Source organism: Suricata suricatta, chromosome 3, assembly GCF_006229205.1.
Source record: "Suricata suricatta isolate VVHF042 chromosome 3, meerkat_22Aug2017_6uvM2_HiC, whole genome shotgun sequence".
NCBI lineage: Eukaryota > Metazoa > Chordata > Mammalia > Carnivora > Herpestidae > Suricata > Suricata suricatta.
In genome coordinates, this window is record NC_043702.1 from 169,156,087 (window position 1) to 169,183,046 (window position 26,960).

At 48.2% G+C, this 26,960-nt stretch overlaps 1 protein-coding gene across 14 annotated transcripts in view; it reads right to left on the bottom strand.

Annotated features, from left to right (window-relative positions):
• Nucleotides 1-2,262: 2,262 nt before the first annotated feature.
• Nucleotides 2,263-26,960, bottom strand: part of LOC115288407 (serine/threonine-protein kinase Kist) — a 103,953-nt gene continuing 79,255 nt past the window's right edge. For 3 of the 14 annotated variants that reach the window (XM_029935711.1, XM_029935707.1, XM_029935713.1), the window contains 9 exons: nt 21,266-21,470; nt 19,150-19,325; nt 16,890-17,062; nt 11,909-12,102; nt 10,870-11,010; nt 9,865-10,053; nt 8,739-8,789; nt 4,520-4,586; nt 2,263-2,823 (listed from right to left, as the gene is read on the bottom strand). In XM_029935711.1, the coding sequence (XP_029791571.1) occupies nt 2,731-2,823; nt 4,520-4,586; nt 8,739-8,789; nt 9,865-10,053; nt 10,870-11,010; nt 11,909-12,102; nt 16,890-17,062; nt 19,150-19,325; nt 21,266-21,470 (1,289 nt within the window). In that variant the 3' untranslated portion in view covers nt 2,263-2,730. Of the gene's footprint in view, nt 2,824-4,519; nt 4,587-8,738; nt 8,790-9,864; nt 10,054-10,869; nt 11,011-11,908; nt 12,103-12,849; nt 13,747-14,308; nt 14,509-14,653; nt 14,790-16,558; nt 16,726-16,889; nt 17,063-19,149; nt 19,326-21,265; nt 21,471-26,960 lie in introns of those variants that run through there. The other 11 variants (XM_029935708.1, XM_029935710.1, XR_003906984.1 and 8 more) reach the window with 11 other exon arrangements.

Genomic DNA, 26,960 nt, shown 5'->3' on the forward strand with positions numbered 1-26,960 from the left:
GGGAAAAGAAGGGCTAGAAACTGAAAATAAAATTCTTTTTGTTCATTTGTTCATCTTCCTTAGATTGTCAGCCTATAGATATCCCTAGTAATTCCTTTCTAGATATCAAAACTGCATCAATTTCAAGCAGCAAGAGGGGAACTGGGTAACAAAAATCAAATATTCAAATAACATACTCTCTTAGGCTTGTATGTTCATGTGTGACTCTCAGTAGTTATTAACGCATCTGCAAGGGTGATTTCAACGAGTCTCAAAGTGACTATTAACTCTCGTGTAAATTCTACCACACCGTTGCCAAATGATTCTCATTCATATTTTTATAACCTTTTTACCCAATTTTGTATTTTCTGAATGAGAACAATTATTTACCAAGGACTCGTGAAGGTGCCTTATGCGGCCACTGCGTAATGTCGCGGCTCAGCGGCTCCCAGACTCTTTGCCGCACTGGGCCCAGTGTCCCCCAGCCGCCACTGCTCTCCGGTAAAGCCACTGCCCCCACGCTGCCCATCCCCCCCTTCCTGGAGTTGGCCACCTGTGCCTAACGGTGGGGAGAGAGGAAGCCGCGGATGACGGTCCAGTAACAAGGAAAGGAAGCGTACCAGTCAGGGGCTAACACTGCGCAGTCCTCACAATCCAGAACACAAACCTCACAAACCTGAGAATGGAATGGGTAACAAGAGCAAAGCCGGGCTGTTATTGAGAGGAAAGAAACAATATGCGAGACACACTATCTAGGCCTTAGCCCCAAAAATAAATTTAAATAGATATAAATATTAGGTACTTTATAGGACTGGGGGGGCTCAGTCAGTTGAGCATCCGACTTTGGCTCAGGTCATGATCTCGCAGTCTGTGAGTTCGAGCCCCACACAGGGCTCTGTGCTCACAGCTCGGAGCCTGGAGCCTGCTTCGGATTCTGTGTCTCCTCCTCTCTCTGCCCCGCCCCTGCTCACACACTCTTTCTCAGAAATAAATATTTTTTTTAAATGTGTTACATACTTTCTTTTTAAAAATGACCCTTAAAACTTCTACTTTTAGCGAAAAGATCCACCTATAACTTTCCATCTTGTGACAATTGGTCAGTGAAAGATAAAATTTATGAATTTCTTCCCTAGACACAATTTTTAGAATTTTTCATTTATCCAGATGTTAAATTTTATGCTTTGGTCAATACTTAAATGCTCATAAAATGCATTTATAAAGCTCAAGATTTTCATGTAAACTCCATTTTACACCTAGAGAATGCTTCCCTTTTTATCTTTCTTAAAATTTATTTATTTTTGAGAAAGAGAGAAAGAGAGAGAGAGAGAGAGAGAGAGAGAGAGATGAAGGGGGAGGGGCAGAGGAAGAGGGGGACAGAGAATCCAAACCAGACTGCACACTGCACACGTGGACTCCAACTCACCAACTATGAGATCATGTAACCTGAGCTCAAGTCAGACACCTGACCAACTGAGCCGCCCAGGCTCCCCCAGAACCCTTCCTACTGACGGGGAATGACGGCCCGGATCTTAAGGACCCACCTCTGTGTGCTGTTCGCATCCTCTAGATGGAGAAGAAAACCTGCCGCGTTAGGGATCCACTAGCCCGGGAAAGGCCAGTAGGGCGTTCTTCTGAATTCCTAAGTGCCGCCACATATTTGGGCAAAAGAGAATACACCAGTGATGTGACACAAGGTTCCCCACCTTCACCGTACTGGCGTCACGGGCCGCATCGCTCTCCGTCGCAGGAGGCCCCCGTGGGCGCTGCACATTTAGCAACATCCCTGTCTCTCGAGCTCACCCCACGCCGGCGCCACCGTCCCGCCCTCCCAGAGGTGACACTAGCAAAGCCCCTCGCCAGCGTCAGACCGTCTCTGGTTCTGAGCCCTTCTAAAGTGACAGGAGAATGAAGTCCAAAGACAGAGGCTCATTTAAAAACAGACGCTGCGGGGTGCCTGGGGGACTCAGTCAGTTAAGTGTCAGACTCCCAATTTTCCACTCAGGTCATGATCTCATGGGCTCGGGACTTTGAGCCCCGTGTCGGGCTCTGTGCTGACAGCGTGGAGCCTGCCTGGGATCCTCCCTCTCCCCCTCTCTGACCCTCCCCTGCTCTCTCTCAAAATAAATAAAAAAACTCAAAAAAAAAGAAGTAAAAACCACGAGGCTGCAATTTCCTGGAAGTGCCAATTTGGTTTTTGCATTATCGCGAAGTTTCTCCCAAGTTTCATGTCTTCCTATTAAAATAACTTCCTCAAGGTACAAAGGACACTCCAGAGACAGGAAGAAGAGTTTATTTGACTGTCCAATTATTTTATTAAAAAAATTTAATTTCTGATAAAATAAAACAGACTTTTAGTGCCATAGAAACCTTTCGACACATACGAGGACACATCGTTACTATGTGCAGCGTCGCAAACACGTGTCTCCGGCTCCAAGCGCCGTGATGTTGAACACCCCCCACGCCCCAGCCGTGGGGAGTTTCCGGTTGGCCACTGTCTTCCTCGGCTTGGAAAACAAAGTATACAATTGAAAAATATAAATAAGACCTTCAAGGAGTTGAGAATCATAAAAATGCTTTCCGAAGTCCAGTCATCTGCATCTTGGGGAACATTCGGGAGGCGTGAGGGTTCAACAAGCCAAGAGACACCCTGTGGAGATGCACGTGCGAGTCTGCCAGGAGAGGCCCTGAGGTTCATAGTTGGTCTCTCAGAAACAAAAGCTGTTCTTACTGCGGCGGAACGTGGCTTCCGGTTCACAGGCCATTCTTCACCAGCTCGCGGACTCCATTCTCATCAATGATTAAGGGCGCGTGGAACTCTTTATCCGCCACGTAACTTTCTATTCCCTGCAAGAAGGGTTGAAGGAAGCGGTCAGAAAATTGGTGGGCACTACTCATCCAAGGCAGGACGCTGTGACTGCACTCAAGATTTAAAGCAAGAATGCCGGGGCGCCGGGGTGGCTCAGTCAGTTAAGCGTCCGACTCTGGCTCAGGTCATGATCTCATGGTTCGTGGGTTCGAGCCCCGCCTTGGATTCTGTGCTGACAGCTCAGAGCCTGGAGCCTGTTTCAGATTCTGTGTCTCCCTCTCTGTGCCCCTCCCTTGTTCACATTTGGTCTCTCTCTGTCTCAAAAATAAATAAACATGAAAAAATTTTTAATAAAATAAAGCATAAGTGCCAAAAAGTTGGGTTGAGATACAGAATTTAATTTTTTTTCATGTTTATTTTTGAGAGAGAGAGTGAAAAAGCACACACGTGTGAGTGGGGAGGGGCAGAGAGAGAGGAGACACAGAATTGGAAGCAGGCTCTAGGCTCTGAGCTGTCAGCACGGAGCCCAACATGAGGCTCGAACTCATGAACCCTGAGATCATGACCTGAGCCGAAGTCAGACACTTAACTGACAAATCACCCAGGTGCCATGAGATGCAGAATTTAAAGGTGGATAAAAATCTATTTAGTATACTTTTTAAACTGGGCTTAATGAGAAGCATAAAACAAACAACAAAGGAAGGAAAATTATTCTGATTATATAATTTCTGCAGTTAGTAAAATGTTAGTCATTCTTCCTACCCTCGTGCCCAACACAGTTGACTTTCTTGGCAACGTGACTGTCTCTGATGCCGGAACCAAGCAGGGGCTCTCCAGGAAAAATACTTCATATTAGAGGAGTAGGACCCCTGAGTCCCCCAGTACTAAATGGGAGAGTGCTAAGTGTATGAACAAAATAACCCTTTGAGGGAAAAAAAAATACACTGCACTTTACAAAGCCAGACAGCCCATAAACACAGAGACAATCTGGCGGTGGCGGGGGCAGGGAGGGCAAAGTGGGTGAAGGGGAGCGGCAGGTGGAGGCCCCCAGCTGAGGAGTAAGGCACGGGGGCGACAGGCGCAGCCTAGGGGACACAGCCAATGGCCCGTCAGTAGCGCTACAGGGTGACAGGTGGGGGCCCCAGCCTGTGAGCACCGCGGGCCACACAGACTCGTGGCCTCAGAAGCAGTGCGCCTGAAAACGACGCAACACTGGGTGTCAACTATATTAAATTTAAAAAAAAAGCTAGATGACTTATCTAAAAAACAAAGCCAACTTTTCTGGAAGACCACTGCATTTCAATGTGTAAATGAAATGGACTGAATATTAACTATTCTGTCTATGGGAACTAACCCAATTGTGGGACAGACGCAAAGCCGTAACAGGAATTTTCAGAGGGAAGAATTGGGAACAAACGCGACCTCTTTTCTCAATCCCAGGATGAGGAGGGCAGAACAGTATCAGAATCGGAGGTGTCTGGGTGGCTCAGCTGGTTAAGCATCCAACTTCTACTCAGGCATGATCTCGAGGTTCATGAGTTCAAGCCCTGCATCGGGCTGGCTGCTCTCAGCACGGAGCCCACTTCCGATCCTCTGTCCCCCTCTCTCTGCACCTCCCCCACTTGCCCAGTGCTCTCGATCTCAAAAATAAATAAATATTTTTTAAATTAAAATAAAAGCAGTATCAGAATCCTACTTTTAAAAGGGCAGGGAAAAAAGCAAAATCAGACTTACTTCTCCAGCATAGGAGATTAGAGGAGAGATTTCACACTGAATTGGTACATCATTGGCGTCCTTCAAGCTAAGGAAAGAAAGCAGACATGTTACAGGTTGTGCTTCTCAATGTTACTGCCAAAGCGGAAGTACAGACCCCCATTTCCTCAGAGAAGCTTGCAGAAACCCAACTCTCCCTTTAACAAACAGAACAGGCTCTATCCTGACGGCCACCAGACTCCCTGAGGGTGAAGCTAACAGGAACCCGTCCCGGTCTGGACGACAGCAGGCAGGGCCAGGAACTACCCGCCGGCCTTCAAGTTCCGCACCAACATCGTTACACTTACCCGCTAACGCACAGCGTGTGTTTTACCATTGCTAAGCTTTAATGTGACAAAGAAGGGGCTATTTAGAGAATACATACTACGGCCCAGGCCCACTGCTAAGTACTCTCAATCCTTCATAGTTCACCTTAACCCTTGCCTTGACCTTGAGAGTTAAGCACTAACAGGGACAAACATTCTAGAGCTGTGCCGTCCAAATACACTGGCCACCAGCCACATGGAGTTACATAAACTTACATTTAAATTTTTTCAATTAACTAAAATTCTAAAATTCAGTTCCTTGGTCACAAAAACCACATTTAAGTGCTCAGTAGCTGTGAATGGCTAATAACTGCCCGATCGGACGGCAAAGATGTGGAGCATTCCCTCCACCACAGAAAGTTCTGCAGGAGCAGCGCTGTTCTAAAGGTCAGTTACTTCCCCGGATACATTTTCTGCACAATCCAAACCTCCTGGATAAGCTAAGCTGATTTATTCAATGTTTCAAAGTGTTTCTTTGCTACTTTGACCAAAGTCTCTCTTGGAGGAGCTAAGGCAGAATGCAACCCAAGCAAAGACAAGGTCAAAGTCACCATTTGCTTCCTCTAGGTCACATTCTAACATATACAGCCACCAGATCCTGAGCTGCTAAGTTTCTAAATTTTTTAATATAAAAGTCAGTAAGTAGCATTTTTAATGCTGCTTAAAGGCATGAGACCTCTAGGTTTTTCCACCGGTAAGACAGAGAGCACACAAAAACTAGTCTTTTACAGCCTCAAATGGTCGCTCTCCTGTGTTTTCCCAAGTATGTATCTGAAGCTTTCGTGGGTGGAGTCAATAAAATCACAGGGCGGCGCCCACGCTTCCTCGTCAATCAGAACCATGTGGAGGTGCCTGGGGGGCTCAGTCAGCAGAGCGTCCAGCCTCAGCTCAGGTCATGATCTCGCAGTCGGGGGGGTTTGGGTCCCACATCAGGCTCGCTGCTGTCAGCCTGTCAGCGCAGAGCCCGCTCGGGATCCACTGTCCCCATCTCCTTCTGCTCCTCCCCCACTGGGGAGCTCTCAAAAGTAAATATGAAAAATAAACAAACAACCAGTGGGTAGCTTGAGTTAAAGATGTTCTAGATCCTTCTCCAACTTGTCCTGCTACCTTCCACTCAAACCACTCAGTGGCACGTGCTTGGGATTATTCCCAGTCATTCTCAACTACGGCCAAATAAAAATTTGGACTATCTAAATTATACCCATCCTCCAAGATTCAGAGCAAGCCCTAACTTTCCTTTGCTCTATCTAATAGCGATTACTTTCATTTATTTATTTATACAAAAAAAATTTTTTTGATTGGTATGTGCCAGGTCACTGCCTCCGTAATAATAATAAATTATTACGTATGGCATTTCACACATCCACACGCACTGCCTGACGACATCACCTAACCTTTACGCATCCTGCCCTGCCAGGAGGCCGTGAGCAAGGGCTCTTCACTCTGGCCTCAGCTACGGCAGCGCCGCAGGTCTGGAGCAGGCCTACCCCTCTTGGCCGGCTGAATGAATACAGGAACCATGGAGGTAGATGCCGACGGACCAATTTGGAGAAAAGACGAATGAGAAGATGGGGCACACGTCTACCCAGATCTGCGTCAGATTCTATCAAGAGAGCTCAGACACCTGGACCGACCCTCTGGGGCAGCTTGGAGTCACATGACACTCTTGGGAAAAGCAAGGACCCGCCTAGCTGAGAAGCCGCACACAACAGCCCCCAGAACCGGAGAGGAATCCGGTGGGCCGCGATCGGAAGTGGTTTTGAACCCAAGGAACACAGAGCGGACCTAAAAATAACTCCACTTCGTGCACCACAAAGATACCCCAAGAAACTATTAAAACACATTTTGAAAATGAGGAAGGTCACTTTTAATGAAGCTGGATGCCCAGAGGAGGAAAGACAGAGGTTCCCGTCACCAAATGCAAAATCGCGCATCGGCAGCTCACAGCCGTGACAGTGCTGTCCCCCGATTCTCCGGCCAAGCGCACTCTGGGCGACTAACTGCTCCGCAGGCGTTAAGACGAAAAATGAAAGTAATGTCACGTGGTCAAAACTCTGCACCCGTTCCCATTCTTGCAGCGTGTCTCCCGCGGCTCCTTTTACACAGAGTACTTCCTCCTCCTCTCTCGCTTTCAAGTAACCTTTTTCTACTCCCTGGGGACATCCTTTAGAGATGAGGATTTCCGCGGGAACGATTTTATTTCTAAGTCCAAGACCTCTCGTGGGGCCCAACTTTGACTGCAGTTGAATTCTTCTACACATGGCTAAAATGACATCGGTGGGGAGAAAGGTACCAAATAAAAAGAACCCAAGCAGGAACTAATGTTTAAGTTATTATGTACCTCAACTGAGGTAGCTGGATGCGGACTTCTGCTGTATCATTAAGACACTATTTCACTTCTGAGGTTGAACGCTGCGGCTCGGGGCACCTGGGTGGCTCGGTCAGTTCAGCCTCTGACTTCAATGCAGGTCATGATCTCTCAGCTCATGAGTCTGAGCCCCGCATCAGCCGGGAGCCTGCTTCAACTCCTGTCTCCCTCTTTCTCTCTCTCAAAAAATAAATAAACATTTAAAAAAAGGCTGTAGCTCAGTAAGAAGGATACTTTGGGTCTGAAATCCATTTCTTAAATTATAAAAGCACCTTGCTTCCACGTTTTAAAAATGGTGGATGGGGGAGCGCCGAGGTGGCTCAGTCGGTTGAGCATCTGACTTCGGCTCAGATCATGATCTCCTGGTTTGTAGGTTCGAGCCCCACCTCGGGCTCTGTGCTGACAGCTCAGAGCCTGGAGCCTGCTTCCGATTCTGTGTTTCCCTCTCTCTCTGACCCTCCCCTGTTTGCGCTGTCTCTATCAAAAATAAACAAAAATCATTAAAAAAAATTTTTTTAAATGGTGGACGGGACAGAAAATAACAAAGTGTTCCGCATCCTGGTTCGCAAAGGCAAGACGGGCAACAGTCGCCCAAGGCTCCCGTAAGGAGCTAGCCGAACCTGTGAGTACCCTCCCCTGTCTACGGACAAGGAGACACCGACTCTGACAGGGACCTGTCTCTGTAGGGAAAAGGTGAGTGACACAGGCAGAAAAATAAAAAACTTCTTTAATTCACAAGGACAAAAATGACACCCCGTGACTCTCCTTCTGAGAGAACTCCCGTCTCCAGCTCCTCCGCCCCGACACGTTTCCCAAATTACCTCCAACACTTAAAATTCAAACGAACCCCAGTCACTTTTCAAATGTAGCAAGAACATCAGGCCGTCTCTTTAGCTGTGAGAATAATGGCTTTTCCAAACTCTGTCCACACCCAGATGAGAGAGGATACGTGTCACTTCTGGCTAAAAACTATCTGCCATCAGACAGGAAGCCTCTTTCTTTGGGCGCAGGATAAGGGCGGACTAGAACTGACCCACAGGAGGGGGCTGCCGGTTCGAGACGAGAACCGTCTTCTCTACGCGAGGAGCCACCAGACACGTCGGAGGCAGTCGGCCTCCACACTGAGCGCGCGTCTCCCATTCCGCGAGACGCCTCTTCAGAGTGCTCTTTCTCTCCGCTTAGGCTGGCCTCTGGCTCGACTTGCTCTCCGGGCCTGTCACCTGCCCGAGACCCTCCCCGTCACTGGTCAGTGTGTCACTGCAGGCTCACACGTCCACGGTCGGGTTCTTTAGTAGAGCATGCTCCCCGTTTCCAGCATGCACGGAGCCTCTGAGTTAGTGTCATCCCGACAGACACCTGCCACCGGCTAAGCACAGGACGCCCCGCCACAGCTCGACCATCCACCCGCCCGGGCGGCCAGAGGCAGAGCACTAAGCTACGAAGGCCAGTTAGTAGGAGGGAAGCGCGGCCCCGTCACCATGCGCCGCGGGCGGCCTGGGATATTTACTTGAGGTTGGCAGCAGCCGTGGCGGTCTCTGGCTTGCCATGTGTAGCACTGCTATGTAGGAATAAATAAGCATTAATGGGGATGGAGAACAAATCACACAGAAACAATGACGTGGGAATGCAAAACACACTTGGCTGGAAGGCATGTATTTATGGTGATGTATAAACTTGGCAAAGGAAATCGGAAGGGGTAAAGAAAAAAAAAACAAAAAAAAAAAAAAAAACAAAAAATGAACTCCACCGCCAGCGATGAGGCACGAAGGACAACCTGACAGGCCAAGGGCAAACCTGTTGATGCGACAGAGTCTGAACATGGGTCGGGCTGCGATGCAGCTCAGGTGCCTGCCCGTAAAGCAGGCTCCAGACCGTCAGCTGCTGGGTGTTCTAATGGCCCCAAGGCATCATCCAGCACTTCTGAGCACACAGCCAGCCATTCATCTTTCAAGAACCTAAGTTACATGGCAGACTGTTCCTTACGCGAGCGCATAAAGAGCAAATGATTTCGAAGGCGGTAATTCTAGGCGCCAGTGAAGGTGTTACCATAAAACACAAGAGTCAGCTTAAAAGCGCTTTCTCTTAGACCTCAACAGCTAGAAGTGCCTTCTTTTTTTTTTAACTTTTAAAATCCCGAAGAATTTCTAAAGTTTGAGAATCAGTGGGTGCCAGTGCCATTCCCTTCCCGGCGCCTCCCCCGGTGACCGTGAAGGAGCCGCGGTCCCAAGGGCCGCAGGCCCGCATCTCCCAGGTCGCAGGCGGGCAGGTCTCTGGCGGGGAGTGGGGGCGGGGGGTCTTCCAGATGGCACTGGGAGTGAGGCCCCGGGCACACGAGCGGCAACAAGCAGTGTCTCGCCCACGGGGCACCCCGGCTGGACTCCCTGCCGACCGCCCTTCACCGAGAGTCCTACACGGACACGGTGGACGCGTGTCCAAAGCGAGAGATTCAGAAGCAATTCCTCTTCAAAGGGAAGAAAAGCGATCACTCTCTACGCAGGGGGCAAAAGCGTGAAACCCAGTGGAGCAGCGGCCCCGCCGACGCTCTGCGTTCTGAACAGAGATCTGGGACCGCGACAGAGGGGTGGAGACAGGTCCAGGGAGCGTCCGCGCACAGAGACCAGACGCTGACTTACCGGGGAATGGCCGGGAGGCGAGAGCCATTCTCGTCGACGAAGTGGCCCCCAGCGTTGAGGACCCAGCAGTGGTGAAGGGACAGCAGGGCGTGCCGCGCGGTCGTAGGGTTGTCCTTCCCGTTCTGACTGTCCGCGTTCTTGAGCGGGGAAAACTCATCTTCACGCAGCACCTCATACACCACAAACTTCCTGCAGTGGAGCCACACAGGAGCCCCTTTATCACCAGGTTTGAAACCACAAACACAGCTCTGAGCTGTGTCTACGCAGCTGAGCCCTGGCCCTCGACAACAGCCAACCTCAACCCAGGTTCAGACGAACGCGGAAAGAAATCATGCTCGTCCCCAGACTAAAGCTGGGAGTCTGTTCTCCAGTGCAAAATAAGAACTTGTTTCTCACCCCAAACTGTAAAACACTTCATCTTAAGTCAGAAAGGTCAGAAATCTTAATGCAAAACCCCATTCGTGTCTGTTCTGGGGGGGGGGAGGGGAGTAGGCAAACAAGGGTGACTCAGGAGAGCACAGGGGAAGAGGAGTCTTACACCGCCCATCCGTCTTCTGCATTTTTACACCGGCCAGATTCTGAGCCACACACCTCAACCTCGAACGGGGTCTCTGATGGAGAGCTAGAGGATCGAAAGTCACCTTCCCTGAAACACGTCCTTAGAGGTAAGACAGTGGCCCACACACAACCTGGGCCACTTCTCTAGCTCAACCTTCTGAGTCTCGTAGGCAAAGTAAGTGACAATTTTAACAAAATTTAATAATTTTGCAGGAGAGGCGGATGACAGACTAACTGGTGTAAAGAACACAGGCTCACGGGCGACTCAACCCGTCGGGCTGGTGGTTTTACATCAGAGGACGAAAATGAATCTAGACGGACGCCCGCAGTCCAAACGCCACACCTCACATACACGCTCCCGAGTGTTTGCTAAAAGCAGTGACGGAGCGACCCTGACACAGGAAAAGCAACATTTCCAGGCCTGTAGCTGCTCTGCTCAAAACGTACTTTGCAAACTGGAAGATGTCAAAGACGAATTTTTCCATCTTTATTCCATTTGGTTTGTCCGGCTTAATTAACTGCCCCTGGGAATCCACGTACGGGATCTTCTTCTGAGCCACATGGTGCTGCAACTGAGGTTCGTAAATACTGAGGAGGAAACAGAAAAAGAACAAAAAGAGAGATAATCACTCTGCGAAGGTAAAACGCCAGAACAATCTGGTAATCACCCTCAGGCACCCGTGCATCCACGACCCCTGCTTGGACTGCCGAAGTGAAGTGCACGGGCGAAGCTTGGGCTCATATTTAAACAGTAAACGGACAGACTCCCCTGCGCCCCTCGTTAATTTTAAAAGAATCCAAAAGCGATCTCCTCGTTAACACACACCACCCGGCTCACACCAGTGTCTCTCCCACAACTTCCGTGTCTTCCACAAAAGGTTCTGCTCTTTGCCCCCACCTTTCCCCACCGAGAGCCCCCAGGGTGTGGGACGGGAAGGTGAGGATGGATGAATTACTGACACAGCTACGAACAGCAGAGTGGGACGGGAGAGACTCCGGAACCGGAGTCCACACCCGAGAGTAAAGCTAAGTAACTTCTTGAAACGTAAGCCATCATCATGAATGTCTAGACGCCATCAGATGAAGAAGCAGGTGGGGAGGCTGTCCTCCCCTCCACAGAGCGGCGGTTAAAAGTAGCTGTTACTTTATGCCTTTACCCCACATGCTGACCTCCACCCAGACCTCGGGCTCTTTTTCCTTTACTGGTTCCGAAATGCCCTCTGGGAGTCAGCTGCCCTTGTGGGGGCGGCCTTCCAAAGCTACCGATGACCTGCTTCGGTGGACGCAGGGCAGACAGGCTCCCACCGGTCTGCACCCTGTCACGTGAAAGCAACAGCGCAAGAGAAATTCCCCCTCGATAAAGGTGATCCTCGGGGGAGATGAATCCGCAGAATAGGGACTTGGGCGGCCGGCCCCCTTCTCAAGTGACTTGGTTCCTGATTAACGACAGAAGACGACACTCTGAACGCCCGCATCGTGCCCGTACTTGACGACGTCTCTCAGGAACGGCACGGTGAAGAAGTGGTTGGCGATGTTGCCCGCGTTGAACAGCAGTCGCCCGTCGGGGCTGCGCTTCTGGGCCGTTGCCAGGGAGATCTCGCTGTATTCCACCACCTGGTAGACGCCATCCACCCGGCAGACCACGCCCACGGGCTCCGTAGGGTTCGTTTTCTCTACCACCTGCCCAGAGAAAGAGCAAGCAGGGAAAGAAATATACGCAAATGCTACGTTGGAGATTAGCCACGTGCAAAAGCCACATCTACGGCTTTGCTTGTACGGTCTTTAAGTGAGGAGGAATCTTTACCTGCAGACAGCCACCAACCACCTTCGTGTTCTCGGACAGACGACTGTCCAACTGGAAAGGAAGTCAATGTTCTCCTTCCTGTTTATCACCTAACTGAACCGCCGCACAGAAATGCCGTCACACATACAGAGCCCACAAGAAATCACACTTGACTGGGAATCACTAAATAAGGAGTCTGCTTCCCCCCAAATACCTTATTTGAATTAATTTACCCTTAACACTCAACTACTTTGAGAATCAATGAAATGAAATTTCTCTGATATTCATTCACACAAAAATAAGGCATTTTGTCTCTCATTCTGTACTGCCTGAATCATTACTTCATTTGAAGATGGTGCTTCTTTCGTTTTCATTCATGAATACAGTGTTCCTCGTTTTCCCAGGACTCGGCGAGGAGGCAGGGTCACTAGGGCAGGCGGGTCGCTGGGATTTTTCCTTCAGTAAAGGCCATCCGAAATTTGTCTGTTTTGCATGTTAGACTTTGTTTGAAGTTGATTCTACGTCTTAAAAAAAGGTCTGAAAACCCATGATTTAATCATCTATCGCTGGCTCTAGGGGGGAGCTGAGAGAAAGGTATACGCCAAAATCACAGGGAAATGTAGATTATGTAATCTAAAAAAAAAAAACAACCAAAAACCTCACAAGTGATTCTGATACCCCCGCACCCTAACCCAACACATCACTGACCTAGATTAAGTGTTCAGAAGGAAATTACAGAAGAACGGCATGCACCACACTGAGTGAAATCAAGACTCAGAGGAGCTGAATACCCAACAGAAGAATCAAACAGCAAGGAGTATTTACAGATACTGCTGTCTGCCCTGGTCGACTAACATGCTTAACCCAGCACGCTCTGGAGTCCTTTGAAAAATCTGTCCCCAGACTGAAAAGTCCATCCTAAGCATACATGAAACCATATCTAAAATGAAAGCTTTTCCTCGGCAATTGATTTCTTAAAATAAACCCGGCCAGCGGCATCCCGTCCAGACAACGGACACCCCCGCTGAGGCCCTGGTTTACACGGCAAGTAGCAGGACTGGCGGGGGGGCCGAGCTCGGTGAGGCAGGGCTACCTGGGACGGAAGTCTGCTGTGCGGTTTCACCGTCTGCCACCCGGAAAGGCACACCGTTCAGTGAAAAGGAACTTGCTACCAAGGAAGTGGATTAAACTGGGGGAAACATACAAGAAAATGACTGCCATCAATCACAGGCCTATCTGCAATTCTCGACCATCAAGCCCTCAGCCCTCACCACCTCCACTGTGGGAGGCGGCGGGGTGACGTTTCACTAGACACGAAATTTGGAATTGAGTCCGCCCTCTCCCATCTACACGCGCACACGATTTTCCAGTCACTTCTACAACCCCTACTCCTGACGAGCCACGGGAAAGAACCTGAGCATGCTCACACGTCACAGTTCGCGTCGGTGCGTCCCACAGAGCATCCGTCGGTGAAAGACGTACCTCTAGGACAACTCTGCCCCTCCAGATGTTATCAAGGTCTGGATCACAGACGAAAGCATCTGCAAGCCAGACGTCAGTCTGCATTACGCAGAAAAGTTACCATATCTGCTCCACAGACTGACTTTTGACTAACAGCTGGTCCTGCCCTGAGCACCCGGGGGCTCAGTGGGTGGAGCCCAGGTCGTGATCTCACGGTTTGTGAGTTTGAGCCCCGTGTCAGGCTCTGTGCAGGCAGCTCAGAGCCCGGAGCCTGCTTCAGATTCTGTGTCTCCCTCTCTCTCTGTGTCTCCCCTGCTCACATTTTGACTCTTTCTCTCAAAAATAAACGTTAAAAAAAATTTTTTTTAAAACAACAGTGGTCCCTGCCCTCTTCGCTCTGTCCTGATAACCGCTGCTCCGCCCGAGCCTCTCACTCCATGAAGAATACTAAGCTCCGCGGTCCGTAGACAGAAGCCTTTCAAAGAAGTAGGGAAGAGAGTTCGACTATCGCACTACGAGTAGCTCCTAACTCAGGTGTTCTTAAAAATATATGCTCATATCTTGGTTTTTCAACTAAAATAAAGAGGGAGGGAGAGCAGATTACATAAACGGTTTCTGTTTCTAAAAGCCTTTAACACATACTGGTCTTGTGACAACTTGGCTCCGTCTGATTACGTATTCGCTCACCAACTGGCTTCTGCGTGATGTGCCAGGTGATGAGCAGGAAGACGGAGAATCCCGGAGGACCCACAGGTGGTGGTGTGGCCGGACGGGTTACACTTGAATCTCTGTGTGACCGTATACTCACAAACGGTAGCACATCTACTTTCACGTTTGTTAAGCTGTCAGCAAAAAAAAAGTGCGATCAATCTAAAGAGTTTGGTTTTATAATGTGAAAAAAATACTAGAACTAGGAGTTGGGACATATGAATTCTAATCCTGCTCCCGTTAACGGGATGAAGGGCCTTGAGCCTGGAACTCACTCACCACTGGAACTCTGGGTGCTCCTTTCTGAGATAACACGGGTTGACGACATGATCTCTGAGGTTCTTTCCAGGTTCACCGCTCGGATCATACAAAATTTAAAACTGACCTGAAGCTCAGAGCAGTAAAATTAAAGTTTCTGTTTTAGAAGGAAGAGTGACACCAAGCGGAGCAAAGTCAGAAATACAGTCTAGTTTGGTTTTTTTTAGGCTCAGCTACTTAAAATGCACTGTTTCTATTATAATTTAATAACCATTTACAATACACCACAGATGCAGAGTACTAGGACAGAGAGAGGTCTTAAGTAATGAAATCAACTTTTTATTTTCAGATCGAGAAGAGTCCTACTAAGTCTGCCCACCCGTTTTCTCTCTCAAAGCCTGCACTGGTGAGTCTACACCTTCGGCTTTTATGACTTTCCATTAGATTTACAGATCGATTTTAAGTGAAATGACATCTTTATAACAGAAAGCCTCCAACCATGGCTATGGTATGCTTTTCATGGTATGCTTTTTAAATCCAAATATTTCAAATTTATATCTAGTCTACTTTGGGTCAGAAACCTGTGTTCTATGGTTTTTGCTTTTGGCAGAAAGGTCTTCCCTTCATGCCACTATTTTTTTCTTCTAACATCTTTATGGGCTTTTTTTATATTTAACTTTGTAATCCATTTGAAATTGATTTTGGCATGAGCTCTGAGGGAAGGATTTTACTTTATTTTCAGCCAGTTCTCTCCTTCATTTCCCCCACCGACCTGAAAATGCCATGGGTTTCCATAGAGCGTTTTTTCCCCTATTTATTTATTTATAAATGTTAATTTATTATTGAGAGACAGAGCATGAGCAGGGAAGGGGCAGAGAGAGAGGGAGACACAGAATCTGAAGCAGCTCCAGGCTCTGAGCCGTCAGCCCAAGCCCAAGGTGGGGCTGGAACTCACGAACCACGAGACCATGACCTGAGCTGAATTCGGACACGGCTAACTAACCCACCCCGGCGCCGCCACACAGAGCATTCTTCCTTGTACGTGGGCTGATTTCTCACTGCTCTATTCTGTTCCATCAACCCGTCATTCCACTCTGGTTTCAACACTACCTCCTATTTTTTATTTACAACCCATTTTAACAGCTGGTAGACTGTCTCCAACCCTCCTCCCTCCTTCTCACCTTTACTCACCATCTTCTTGGCCATCTTTACATGTTTTTTTCTAAATTTTACGATCATTCAGTTAAGCGTCCCCCAGTCTCACTGGGACTTTGACCCAAACTGTGTTATACTTTAATTTGATGAGAACTGATACTTTTACAGATCTCCAGAAAAAGAGTATTTACATTAATATTTTAAAATCTTCTGAAGCGCTTTCATGTTCTCTATTTTTCCCTCGATACACTAGACGTTTTGCTCACTGCCGCAAAGACACGTCTCGCGGATCGCCATCTGTGCAACTAACACACCGCTGGGAAGGCCGCAGCAGGGCCGGGCTCGCCTCGGGGCCTCGCAGACCGCCCTCCCTCCTGCCCCTCTGGCGTGGTGTGAGCGTATTAGGCTGAGGGCTGCTAGGCAGTTAACAACCTCCTGCACTGCCCTTATCTGCACGTTTCCATCCTGATCCTAAGACGAGCAGGAGGGAGCTCATCAGATGCCTTGCTGAAATCCGCACCCGCCGGTCCTGCCACTCTTCCCTTTCCTCCGACTCCAGTGACCTCATCATAGGAAGAAAACAGGCTAATCTGATCAAAAACAACTTGATCTTTAAAGAAATTTTTTTTAATGTGTGTATATTTTTGAGAGCAGGGGAGAGAGAGAGAGAGAGAGAGAGAGAGAAGGGCAGGGCAAAGAAAGAGGGAGACAAAGAATCCAAAGCAAACTCCAGGCTCTGAGCCGTCAGCACAGACCCCCTGTGGGGCTTGAACCCACAAACCATGAGATCATGACCTGAGCCGAAGTCAGATGCTTACCCAACGGAGCCACCCAGGTGCCCCAAATACAACCTGGTACCAGTGAATCCATCCCAGGCCTAGTGACGATCATCGGCTTTCCCACACACAAGCACAGAACATGATTTCTAGCATCAAATGCTGCCAAGTTAAGGAAACAGTAGGTCAGGGGTAATTTATGTATTTGAGCGAGAAATGGTTCTAAAACATTCCAGTCACCAGAACACTTCTAGTTGGAGTCCTGGAGCATGGACTCTGACACAGCAGACCCGCCTAGAGCCTCGCTGCGGCTGGAAGGGTGTTACCTTTGCCCCACAGTCCGCTCCCTTCTGGACGCAGAAGCCGATGAAGCGGGGGTCTGCCACCTTCACCAGGATGTTGTCCACACAGTAGACGTGAATGCTCCAGATGCCCCTCCGCTCCATGTCCGCCACGATATTCTGGGCTGCGAGGGCCCGGTAAAGACCGCCGTTCCCATCTGGGAGATGAGACAGCCCATGAGGAGCACGCCAAAACCCAGCAAGACGGTAACCCGCAACCGTTCCCTGGGTCAGTGCCGTCAAACTGCGGTGACCGGCTCCGAAAAGCAGCTTTACATCACAGGGTCAAGGAAAGGAAATCCCCGTAAGGAGCGTGGGGGTGTCCACATTAGACTACAGGACTCTGAAAGTAATTTAGCGGAAGTATCGAGAGAGTAACATTAGTAATGTGGGGCCAGGCAACCCACAGACCATACTTTTTTTAACTCAGCCCTTTTTAGCCTATAGCACATGGTGAAATATAAAATTACTTATCAAGTAATGACTTTCATAGCATGACTTTCATAGCATTTCAAGTTTTACTAATATTTGGGGTTTTTAATTTTTTAATATTTATTTATTTTTGAGACAGAGAGAGACAGAGTATGAGCAGGAGAGGGGCAGAGAGAGAGGGAGAGAGAGAGACACGGAATCCGAAGCATGATGCATATTCTGAGCTGTCAGCACAGAGCCCAAGGTGGCGCCTGAACCCATAAACCGTGAGATCATGACCTGAGCTGAAGTCAGATGCTTATCCAACTGAGCCCCCCAGGCGCCTCGAGTTTCACTAGTATTTGTAGGATTCGAGTCAGCTCTGCATGTACAAGGCCACCACTAACAACTTCTCCCATATCAAAAATAAAAATGCATGAGCATTTTATACCAAATAATTCGCTAGGAAACCAGGTTAATATGAAGGTCAGATTTAAAATAAATACAAGTAAAAGCCTATTCTTTTCCCATCTATTTTCAGTGTTGCTTTAATGTACTTCTTCCATCAACACCCTCAGCCTCAGCTTACAAACACTGACAACTCTAGGGCTCCTGGGGGGCTCAGTCGGTTAAGCTTCTAACTTCGGTTCAAGTCATGATCTCATGGTTTGTGAGTTCGAGCCCTGCGTTGGGCTCTGTGCTGACAGCTCAGAGCCTGGAGCCTGCTTGGGATTCTGTGTCTCCCTCTCTCTCTGGCCCTCCCCTGCACTCGCTCTCTTTCTCTCTCTTTCTCTCAAAAGTAAACATTAAAAATTTTTTAAAATAAACCATAAAAAATTTTTAAATTGGACTTCACAAAACTAGAGCTAAAAATAAAGTCTTCCACAATTAAGTAGGAAAAAAAGATTAAGAGGAAATGAAACCTGTAATAGGAGACTACCACTGTTAACACTATTATTTATCTCCTTTCGGCCTTTCCTCCAAGTAAAGATTCACAGGGACACGAATCGTCAACACGGTTGTTTTTCTGGCTGGGCTCACAGTCAGGGTCGCTGCTTGCGTCCACACTGGCAGCGCGCCGCCCGGGTCGAGGGTCCCCTGCACGCTGGGGTGCGCACACACCACCCACAGGCGTACGGAGCCGTGGCCCCAGACATACTGGGCGTGCAGCCTCACGCTTCCCACTGTCCCACTTCACCTCCCGAAACTACCTCTCTGTGGCAGTCAGGATCTCCACACAGGTGTTTTATTACAGGGTGACGATTATTACTCTAGATAAACTACAATTTAACCTCTTAGTTATTAACCAGCAAATGGTTTCCAGTCTTCCCCTGTGAAAAGTAATGGAGCCACGAGCCCGCTGATGTAAATGCTGGGAAAGACCCTGGGTAGCCCGCACGCCGGCCAAGCCGCTCTCGCAGGCACACATCCAGTGTGAAAGCATGTCCATGTCACCTGCGGGTTTTTTAATCATTACCAAATTGCAATACAATTTTAAATATTATTAATTTGTTAACATCCAAATCACCAGGGTGCCTGGGTGGCTCAGTCGGTTAAGCATCTGACTTGGGCTCAGGTCACGACCTCATGGTCCATGGGTTCGAGCCCCGCATCAGGCTCTGTGCTGACAGCTCAGAGCCTGGAGCCTGCTTCAGGTTCTGTGTCTCCCTCTCTCTGCCCCTCCCCCTGTGCTCACTCATGCTCTCGCTCTCAAAAGTGAATAAACATTAAAACATAAAAATAATTTTAAAAAAGAGAAAGAGAGGAAAACCAAAACACAACGGTCTATGTTAGTACCACTTGTAGTCCCCCTTCAGTAAGCATGCTCACAAACCTGGCGCCATGGAAATCTTGTTCTTGTCTTCCAAGATAATCTTCCCATCAAAACTCATAGCAGGGAGCATTCCCTGCTGGAAAAAGATGACATTCTCTTTTTTTAAACCAAAGTACTTGTGCTTTGTGAAGAATTCCTTTGTCAATTCCATTGTTCTGCCACTGGTCATTATATACCTTGTGGGAGAAAAGCAGACCTTCTGAGCCAGGGGGCCGCGTGCATCAGGGCACAACTCAATCCTGTCTGCCTTCTAAGCTAAACACCTCGTTAAGCACAATGCCTCTCCATTCCTCCTCTTCCTGGGTAAGGGAGCGCTAGCGGCGACCCATGGGGGGTAATTATACTCTCTCTGTTCTCACAAAACTCCAACCCACGCTAGTATGGCAAAGGAGAAAAAAACTCTTTTCTCTCAGACCACAATGAGTGACTATAGTAGCTTCTGTTTGCCCTTACTAGAATGTAAACCACATAGAAGTAGGGATTTTTGTCTGTTTTGGTTGCTGATGTATCCCCAGCACCTAGAAGGAGGTATGCAGTATCTGCTGAATGACTCAGGACAGAAAATGGTATAATTTCCCACCAATACCAGTTATCTGTCTAACAAAGTCTCCTGGGTATTTTGAACTCTGACCGCTACCAAGAGGGGGCTAACCTGCTCTGCACCAGCAAAGCACAGAGACTCTGAGTTGTAAGGAAGAGGAGGAAAGAAAGTCCAACATGACAGTGGGAACCAGGGCCGTAAAGAGGATACTGGCTGCTCAAAACACAGATGTCCCACAAAAATCCCCGAAGGGATCGAGATGGAAACAACAGTTTATGGCCCGCCGATGCTCCCGCTGAGAAGAGCGAGCAACGCTGGGAAACGGGCCAACAGGCTAACTGTAAAGGCGTCACAGAGCTACCGAAGCACCATGATTGGAGCTAAAGTTCCAGCCAGTGAGACTCTCCCCAAGAGGGGCTACGGACACACAGCTGCCTCTCCTGGGGGTATTCGCAGACCTGAGACACAGGCTAGTGGTAGGAACTCCAGCCTGGCCCCACCAGAAGGACAGAGAGACCAACAGAGCTTTGGCTGGGTCACCTGGGGCCAAAATAACAAGATCAGGGATTGAGGGGCTCAATCACACAGCTGGTTTCCCCCTCAAAATGTAACTTCCAAAGCTGCTCTGGGAAAGAGATTTAAGAACTCAATAAAAAACTTTTACAGAGCAGAGGAGAACTTCCCAGAGTGCCTTGGTGCTCAGGCCACCGACACTGGCCAGCAGGGCAATCGGTGGGGCTCTCGGCTGGTGGGGGGGGGGGGATGCTGTGGGGAGAGCTCAATAACTTGGTACCTAAGGACAGCAGTTTCTAGACTGTGAGAACTCCTCGAGTGCCCAGAGCAGGCACTAAAAATAGATTTGTGTCAGGTCATCATGAAATTTCAGACACCAAGGATAAGAAGAGACCTTAGATGCTGTGGGGGCGGGGGAGGGGGGCAGGGAGAGACTAGGAAATAGAACAGCAATGGACCTGTCAATAATGGAAGAAATAGCAGAGCAAGGCCTTCAAATTTCAGAGAGAAACTGACTTTCAACTAAAAATTTATACATAGCAGGGCGCCTGGGTGGCTCAGTCATTTAAGCCTCTGACTTCGGCTCAGGTCATGACCTTATAGTTCATGGGTTCAAGCCTCGCATCAGGCTCTGTGCTGACAGCTCAGAGCCTGGAGCTTGATTCTGATTCTGTGTCTCCCTCTATCTCTGCCCCTCCCTTGCTCGTGCTCGCTCTCTCTCAAGATAAATAAATAAACTTAAAAAAAAAACCTCTTTAAAAGAAATTTATACATAGTGAAACTACCAATCAGTATCAAGTTTCCACACTGAGAAAACCCAATGAGTCTCCAAAGGTACTCAGGTGGGGATGTAAAAGTCAGGGGTGAATGTATATTGTGCATTAAGGCTACAGTGATCATCTATCCAGTTAAACTACAGATTACTTTTAGATAGTAAATTACAGCCCCTGGGAAAATCATTAGTAACAGGAAACATGTCTGCTCATGAATAAAGCGTACATATATTTTGAATACTATAGACCGATGTACATTGACACTCTCCCATAACGAGGCCTATCTTACCACGGAATGATACACTTGTTGCCGTGATATTTTTCTGCTAACTGCTGAAGCTTCAGGATACGCTCCGCTTGAATCTGAAAGAGCGTCTTATGAGACGGCAAGCCAACGTCATACATTCCCTTGGGATATGCAACACCAAGTCTTGTCCCCTGCCCGCCAGCCAGAAGGAGAACTGCCACTTTGTTCTGAGAAATCTGGAAAAGTCCTAGAAAAGACAACGCTTGTATTACAAAACCTCTATAATTCAACATTTTAGGATTACACATATAAAAACTAGCAGCAAAGAGTCACCCTATTTGCCTAAGGCATAAAGAACAAGAAATAATCGATAATGATAACTCTCTTGTTAATAAAAACATTTCTACTATAAAAATATTATAGAACTAGGGGGACGCCTGGGTGGCTCAGTCGGTTAAGCATCCAACTTTGGCTCAGGTCATGATCTCATGGTTCCTGAGTTTGAGTCCTGCATCTGGCTCCATGCTGACAGCTCAGAGCCTGCCACCTGCTTTGGATCTGGTGTCTCCCTCTCTGCCCCTCCCCCATTCATGCTCTGTTTCTGTCTCAGTAGAAATAAACATTTAAAAAATTCTTTTAAATAAAAAAATTAAAAAAAATTTTTTTAAATTATACAACTCAACCAAACACCAAATAGTGAGTAACACACTTTAATGAGTGAATAACTTTTTTCCCGGTGACATCAGAACGCAAAGCCCCACAGAAGTTGCGAACATGTTCCGTGTATCTGACTACATACTAGATGTGGCAAAGGCAAGGGAAAGGTCCGACGAAAGAAGACACCTAGGCTTCAGGATAAACGATGATGGCACTAAATTACTTCCAGCTTATAAACCGATCAGTAATGAGCGATGAACTCATCAACGAGCATGCAAATTTACCAGACGCGCCACCATCCAGTAACCGGAGAGAACAGAAACCCTTAGGAAAGCCATGTGGTTACGTGGTCACGAAGCCAGGCTCTGAAGCCAGGACACCTGGGTCTGAAGCCTGACTCAGCTGCGAAAGCTCAGAGGCTCCGCCCACAAAGGGGCATCGGAGACTGTGGGGTGATGGAAATGTTCTATACCTTGAGCAGGGTGGAGGATACACGAGTGTATAAATAAGGCAAAAACTCCTAAAACTAGTGCATTTCATAGTATGTAATTATTCATTAGTAGCATGGATTAAGATGCGCGTGTCTTTGGGTTTTCTTTTTTAATTTTTAATGTTTTTATTTATTATTGAGACAGAGAAACAGAGCATGAGTGGGGGAGGGGCAGAGAGAAAGGGAGACACAGAATCTGAAGCAGGCTCCAAGCTCTGAACGGTCAGCACAGAGCCTGAGGTGGGGCTCGAACCCACGAACCATGAGATCATGACCTGAGCCGAAGTTGGATCTCAACTGACTGAGCCACCCAGGCGCCCCTCTTTGGGTTTTCTTAAGGGCCAGCTGTACCAGATCGAGAGAATGCGAAACTCAGAGTCTTTTTGTTGATGATTTAGTTCTGTTGCCTGGAAGGCTATCAGTCTTCAGCGGCTGAATACTCAGCAATAAGTAATAACCAAACCTAATGCCTGAATGAAAATAGTATTCCCTGAATCAAAGTAATTCAAGATGGGTTTACTGTATCTTGAAACTGTAATGTTATTACCAACAGAGGCTCTTGGTTTGGATTCAAGATAAACAAACAAAACACACAGTCTTGTCCTGCGTGGTTTCCAAGAGCAGGCTCATCCTGCAAAGCGCAGACCACGTCAGCATCCGAGGCAGAGGAGCCTGTGGGGACAGGCCGCACAGAAGCTGGGTCCCTGAGCTGGAAAATGCCAGAGGAGATCAAGCAATGGATTATGGGTTTTGTTCTTGTTTTCCGAAGCTCATACTTTCCCTAAAATCCTCAGACCTCTGTGAACGAAGCTTGTCGCCGCCCAGAAGTGCACTGTCCGTCATTATTATTACAACCCTAGTGATGTGGGTTTGTCTAATTTACCAACTTTGTGCTTTATGTTTTTGATGTATTAATGAGGCTTTCCTAAAGCTAATAGGCTAGTATATCGAGAACATAAAGAAATATTCTAAGCAAATCCATTATAAAATCCTGATTCTACAAGGTGTCTCCAGTAGGAAATACGTAAAATCCAAGGACATGATACAGTGATTATCCAGCTATCAAAAAAATTTTAAAGCACACTGCATATTCCCATAATTCTCACTTCTGAACCTCACTCCTAACCTCGGCTACCTGAGAACCTAATTTTCTTTCTTGCTTCCTTGCCCAGAACCAGAACTTTTTAAAAAAATTTTTTTTTATTTTTAGTTTTGAGAGAGACAAAGATAAGAGTGTCAGCAGAGGAGTAGAGCAGAGAGAGAGGGAGACACTGAATTGGAAGCAGGCTCTAGGTTCCAAGCTGTCAGCACAGAGCCTGATGCGGGGCTCGAACTCATAAACTGTGAGATCATGACCTCCCATGAAGTGGGAGGCTTACCTGACTGGGCCACCCGGGTGCCCTCAGGTGTCTTTCTATACTCTCCATGGCATTTCATGGTACCCTATCAGAGCCTCATAATAAGATCTGGGGTAACACGAGACTGCTAACTAGTAACCATCATCGAAGAGGTGGGTTAATTTCCTACACTTTATAGATAACAGGCTCAGAGAAGTGGAAGGTCTTGCCCAAGGTCACAACGCTAGGCAAGCTGAATGAGGCTTGGAACCTCAGCCCAGGCCTGTTCCCCAGCACGGCACTGCCCCTCCCCCCACCCCCGCGTCTCCCTTCACACCCAAACACTGAACAGACATGTGACGGCGCCACAATTTTTAGGGTGTAAACTTCCCTTCCTATCTCCTTCTCACCCTCTCCTCTCTTTTCCACTGAATTCATGAGAGCTTGTGCTAGTTTTCTCTTCTAGCTTATCCAACCTCCCACCCAACAGGGAAAAACTGCAGGGGGGAGCCCACACTCTCCAAAATCTGCTGAACAGTGACGTCTCTGACAGCACCCCAGATCTGTGTCCCCCTTAAGCACCACGGCCCCCAGTGTAACAAAGGCTGGGAGGGAGGGAAGGGAACAGGGAACAACACCAGCAATTCTGAAAACGGGTTTACATTTGCTTATTCCCTGAGCTAGCAAAGTATCAGTAATTTCTAGGAAAGTTTAACTCTGCTGTCACTGACCCCAAAAGCATTATTTTAATGAAATACAGGGCCATAATCCCTTACGCCTAACTCTGTGGGTCAGATTTAATTCAGGGGCACCAGCAGCGGGGGTGGGGGGGCCTCAGCTCAGGTCATGATCTCACAGCTCGAGGGTTTGAGCCCCGCACAGGTTCTGCACTGGCAGCACAGAGCCTGCTTGGGATTCTCTCTCCCTCTCTCTTTGACGCATATGTGTGTGCTCTCTCACTCTCAAAAACAAACTTTATTAAAAAAAAAAAAGATCTGCCTCAGAAAGCATTACTCTTCAAAATGTAGAGAACGAAACAGTACACACACGACATCCCGCATCACCTCCAGCAAGCCTGACAAGACACGTCATCCCTGTAAGTGGGATAGAGTTCATCAACAGTTTCGTGTCTGTTCAAGTTCGGTTTTGCTGCAAAGCAGGCTTTGCGTCCTTTCAGAACTGCAGATAAGTGAGTCCGGTCCGTCTGAACCCTCACCCACCACCAAAGGGGTCAGAATCAGAAATACTGCAAAACGCCTTCAAAAACAGCCCCAGAGGAATGTTCTGGACATGGAGGCCTTTGTTCTCTTTGTCCTATTTCGTCTCTTCGCAGAGCACATGTGTCTTCAGTTGTTTCTTTGTTACTGTGGCTCCGTCCTCCTTTCTCATGTCCTTCTTTTCTCTGCAGCCCCAAGGCCGGCTATCTCCCTCAGCCACCGGAGCCGAGGACGGCAGGACACTGCGCAGAGCGGGCCCCCCAGGTCCTAGCCGGCAATCACCGTATCACAGGACGAGTGCCCCCCCCCCCGCTCCCCCACGTTTCCGGGTTTGCAGCGCTCCACCCAGCAGCTCCCAACGGCCTCATTCTTTATTCAAATAAATGCCTCCTCAGCCCCCGTTCGCCATTCTTCCTTCAACATTTTTCCATCCGTGGACCTCACTGCCCATCCAATCACAGTGTCCGAGGAGCAGCCCTGAGATTATGCCCGTGGGCGTGCGACTGCACAGCGACATGCCCGTCTCCCCTCTGCGTGACCCAGCTGTGACAGTGAGTTACAGCATGATCCACACGTGCCGACAGTGAGAAGGTTTCTGCCTTAACCTCTTGCAGCTTATGCGTCTCACTGAGGAGCCGACAGAGAAAGACGCCAGGACAGAAAGAAGCCTCGAGCATTTCGTTCTGGAACTGCAGCGGCCCAGGCTGTTAACGGCATCAGACCGTGTGCTGGCTGGCCGGAGCCCTCCGCACCCCAGCGGGGTCACTACCATAAACGTGCGATGCTGAAAAATGTGCACCACATAAATTAGTATCTGTCTCACAGTGACAGGTAAAATACCGCTTGAAATTAAGTGGGCCAATAAAACTCAGTGAGCTGCTTAGTTAGGTGCCAATAACACTGGATTTCCAACTGTTTTTGTCACAGCACAAATTTTACGCGGACAGCTCTGCACCTATGGGGAAAATGTTAACTAATTCTTAACGTTCGTAACCCATGTGACAGGAAATGATAAGCTTCTATCCCCAAACTTTTTCTGCAGAAATATAGAAAAAAAAGGAGAAATGGGATGCGTGGGTGGCTCAGTCGATTGAGCAGCCGGCTTCAGCTCAGGTCATAATCTCACAGTTCATGGGTTTGAGCCCTGTGTCGGGCTCTGTGCTGACAGCTCGGAGCCTGGAGCCTGCTCAGGTTCTGTGTCTCCCTCTCTCTCTCTGCCCTCCCGTTTACGCTCTCTCTGTCTCTCAAAAATAAACAAATGTTTAAAAAAAAAAAGAAAGAAAAAAGAAAGTACAGCCATGTGACATCTTCCCGTCCTTTTAGAACAGGGTATGTAGTGACTTCCCCATAGAGGGGACCATTCCAGTCCAAACCAGAGGTTTAAAAAAAAAAAATCAAGGCTGAATGAGCAGTTTCTGGGGCTGGAGGACATCTCTCTCCTTGGAGAGTCAGGGATCGCAGGCCCAAAGGCCTGAGGACCTTTCCTGGTAACATTTATAAGAAACAAAGGAAACAGTGTACTCGGGCCTGAAATGGCCAAACACTTCCTGGATCACGTCCTGCTTGGCCTGGTTCCTCTCACACAGGTGGACTTGGGCACTCGCCCGAGACCAGGAGGATGGCACAGGTGCGCACGAGGCACAGCACCAGCCAGAACCTTCCGTCTGAGCTGTCGGCACTCCCAGGACGATGAGTCAGGTGAATAGGCTATTGGACAAGGGGAAATAAAGGAAGACCAGCCAAGAAAGTTACTTGAAAAGGTATGTTAAGTCTTTACCTTTTCAGAATAGTGAAACTGTTGCTTTAGAGATTAACTACTTCCCGAAAATGTCAAGTACAAGCAGCAGACTACTAAGGAAATGGCTATTTGAGCCAGTTTTAGGTATGGGAGGATTACTGTGAATTGTATTAGGTACACTAACAGCCCTGTGAGCAGTAAGAGGATACCCTACACACAGAGGTGAGCACTGAACTCAGTGAGGGCAAAAACAACATCATGTTGAGATTTGTCTTAAAACACTACTGCAAAGAAAAAG